Source organism: Macrobrachium nipponense, chromosome 1, assembly GCF_015104395.2.
Source record: "Macrobrachium nipponense isolate FS-2020 chromosome 1, ASM1510439v2, whole genome shotgun sequence".
Lineage (NCBI taxonomy): Eukaryota > Metazoa > Arthropoda > Malacostraca > Decapoda > Palaemonidae > Macrobrachium > Macrobrachium nipponense.
This window is the reverse complement of record NC_087200.1, coordinates 40049452-40052105: the sequence shown is the minus strand read 5'-3', so window position 1 is coordinate 40052105 and position 2654 is coordinate 40049452. Positions and strand designations below refer to the sequence as shown.

Here is a 2654-nt window from a genome sequence, read left to right as displayed (position 1 = left end):
GGCCTAGGTCGTATAATCCATTCATAAAAAATTATTAAGAATCCATTTTAAATCCCGGGGACTTTCGATAGCTTTCTGCTCTATACGAGAGGAAATCACCGACATTTTAAAACAAAAATTCTGGATTGTATAGTCTTAATACTCTGCTAAAGTTGATCGCACAGTAGTGGTGTCAATCATGCAAATTGATCCCGTGGACGGATGACAGATGGTTTGACGTGATGCCGTTGAAAGTGAGTCATCGTTGAAAGCTCCATCGGTCTCGATCGTTTGGGTGTGGAGCTCTTAAAAAAAAAAAAAAAAAAAAAAAAAAAGGTAACGGAAAGGAACTTGTCAGGGTTGTTACTGTTGCTTTCTGCTCCTCGCACATTACTGCAGCTGTACCGTTGTTTGTAGGGACGGAGCACCCGCCCCCCCCCCCCCCCCACCCTCTCTCTCTCTCTCTCTCTCTCTCTCTCTCTCTCTCTCTCTCTCTCTCTCTCTCTCTCTCTCTCTCATATAGTTATTGATGCTAAGGACTGCTGAAGGGCTTTATTTTTTGTTCTCTTTTATTTCCTTTCCAGTTAAGGATTGTTGATTAAGGAAAAAAAGTGTAAGGACTTGTTTTCCAAAGGCAGTGACTATTTACGGATGTTTATTATAGATAAATTGACGATGACCAAGTGTGTTTCGTAGTATTCTGTAGAAAATTCTACATTTCAAGTGTATTACATACATAATTTAAAAAATTTAGTAATTGAAGTGTTCAAAGTTTTATTGTCAAATCAAATTTAATTTATAATCAAACAAGTTTTTTAACATGTTTTGTTATTTTTATTTGTCAGTGGGCACATCTTGAAGTCTCTCGTCCCGACTGTTTGGCCAAGTTCAGAGGTCTGCACCAGGCCATTTATTTCCTTTAATAATTTACTCTACTAAGGCATAACCTCCGTTCACCCATAGTTATTATTGAAATACGAGAGTCCATATATATCACGTCGCCTTCCTTTGTTTTTTATAAGTAGAGACGAATATCATTCAGTGCCGGGACGTCTCCACTGTTCCAGCAGCCAAGACCTGGAGCTAGAAGGGACAACTCCACAGTTCCAACAATCAAAAGCTGGGTGTGCAGAGGGACATCTCCACTGTTCCAGCAGCCAAGAGCTGTAGCTGAGAGGCACATCTCCACTGCTCCAGTTGCCAGGAGCTGGAACTGTGAGGTAAGTCTCTGCTGTTCCAGCAGCCAAGAGCTGGAGCTGAGACGAACATCTCCACTGTTCCAGCAGTCAGGAGCTGAAGCTAAGCGGAACATCACTATTCCAGTAGACAGGAGATGGAGCTAAGAGGAATGTCTCCACTGTTCCAGAAACCAGGAGCTGGAGCTGAGAGGGGCGTCTCCTCTGTTCCAGCAACCAGGAGCTGCAGCTAAGATGGATGTCTCCAGTGTTCTAGTAGGTAGGAACTGGAGCTAAGCGTAACGTCTCACTGGAACTGGAGCTGAAAGGCCGTTCTTCGCTGTTCCAGCAGCTAGAAGCTGAAGCTGAAAGCGACGTCTCCATTGTTCCAGCCAACTGGAACCTGATCTCGAGCTAACCGTATCTTCAACCAGAGCAAACGAGTCTGGTGGGAGCTTTTTTTCTAAGAGAGGTACCACCTTTTTTCGGTTTTATGACATTTCATTCTCCAGGAAAAAAGTAGTTTTAGGTTTTCAGATGATTTTCTCGACTTGGAATCTGACTTAGTTTCGGGTTTTATTTCGTTTTCCCTCTTAGATAGGTTCTATCTCTCTTAAAATTGTCGAATGTTTTTCTGCTTAGCATAATTGAGACCAAAGGGATTTTAGTCTATGTTGATTCCCCTGTCATCCTCTGTCAATTTCAGAACTAAATCTACCATTTCTGGTGTAAATGATTGCTTAGCAGGATGCAATGAACAAATAAGAATAGCTGCACGAATTCTGGATCTTATCCAATTTGCTCTACATTTTGAGTTGAGTAATGATCAATTTGCTCACTCTCTCACACGCATTCATTTAAAAAGTATAAAGAGGTGTGCCTTGTTCGGATATGTTCACCCGTTAATTGATTAACTGCTGACAGAAGTGTCGACAACGGTAGTACCAGTAATGAATAATAAAGATAATAATAATAATAATAATAAAAATAATAATAATAATAATAATAATAATAATAATAATAATAATAATAATAATAATAATAATAATAATAATAATAATAATAATAATAATAATAATAATAATAATAAAATAATATATTATTATTATTATTATTATTATTATTATTATTATTATTATTATTATTATTATTATTATTATTATTATTATTATTATTATTATTCATGGAGTACAGTCAAAAGGATACTACTGATATCCAGTGGATATATCAAAGTTGTCCTGTATATGTAATTTGAAGACTTACGATTGCAAAGATGTTTAAATGATTTCAGGAATAGTTGTCTGGTGACCGACCAGCACTATTTAAACCCTTAGGTAGTTCAGAGTTATGAAGTGCTACGAATTGATCAGGAAATGTTAAAATAACAACGCAACACGAGCTAGTAGCTGATGCGAAACGGATTAGAGAACTTCTTAGAATATATTCTAGAGGATATTAGAGTACTCTATTCATACCATTACTTGATTTGATGAGATGATG

The 2654-nt window shown here is 37.5% G+C and overlaps 1 protein-coding gene across 1 annotated transcript in view; it reads right to left on the bottom strand.

The window, feature by feature from the left end:
• Positions 1-994: 994 nt before the first annotated feature.
• The window catches only part of LOC135218746 (protein AF-9-like), a 22611-nt gene continuing 20951 nt past the window's right edge, over positions 995-2654 (bottom strand). Inside the window, exon 4 of the mRNA XM_064255196.1 lies at positions 995-1293. Coding sequence (XP_064111266.1) covers positions 995-1293 — 299 coding nt within the window. The remainder of the gene's footprint in view (positions 1294-2654) is intronic.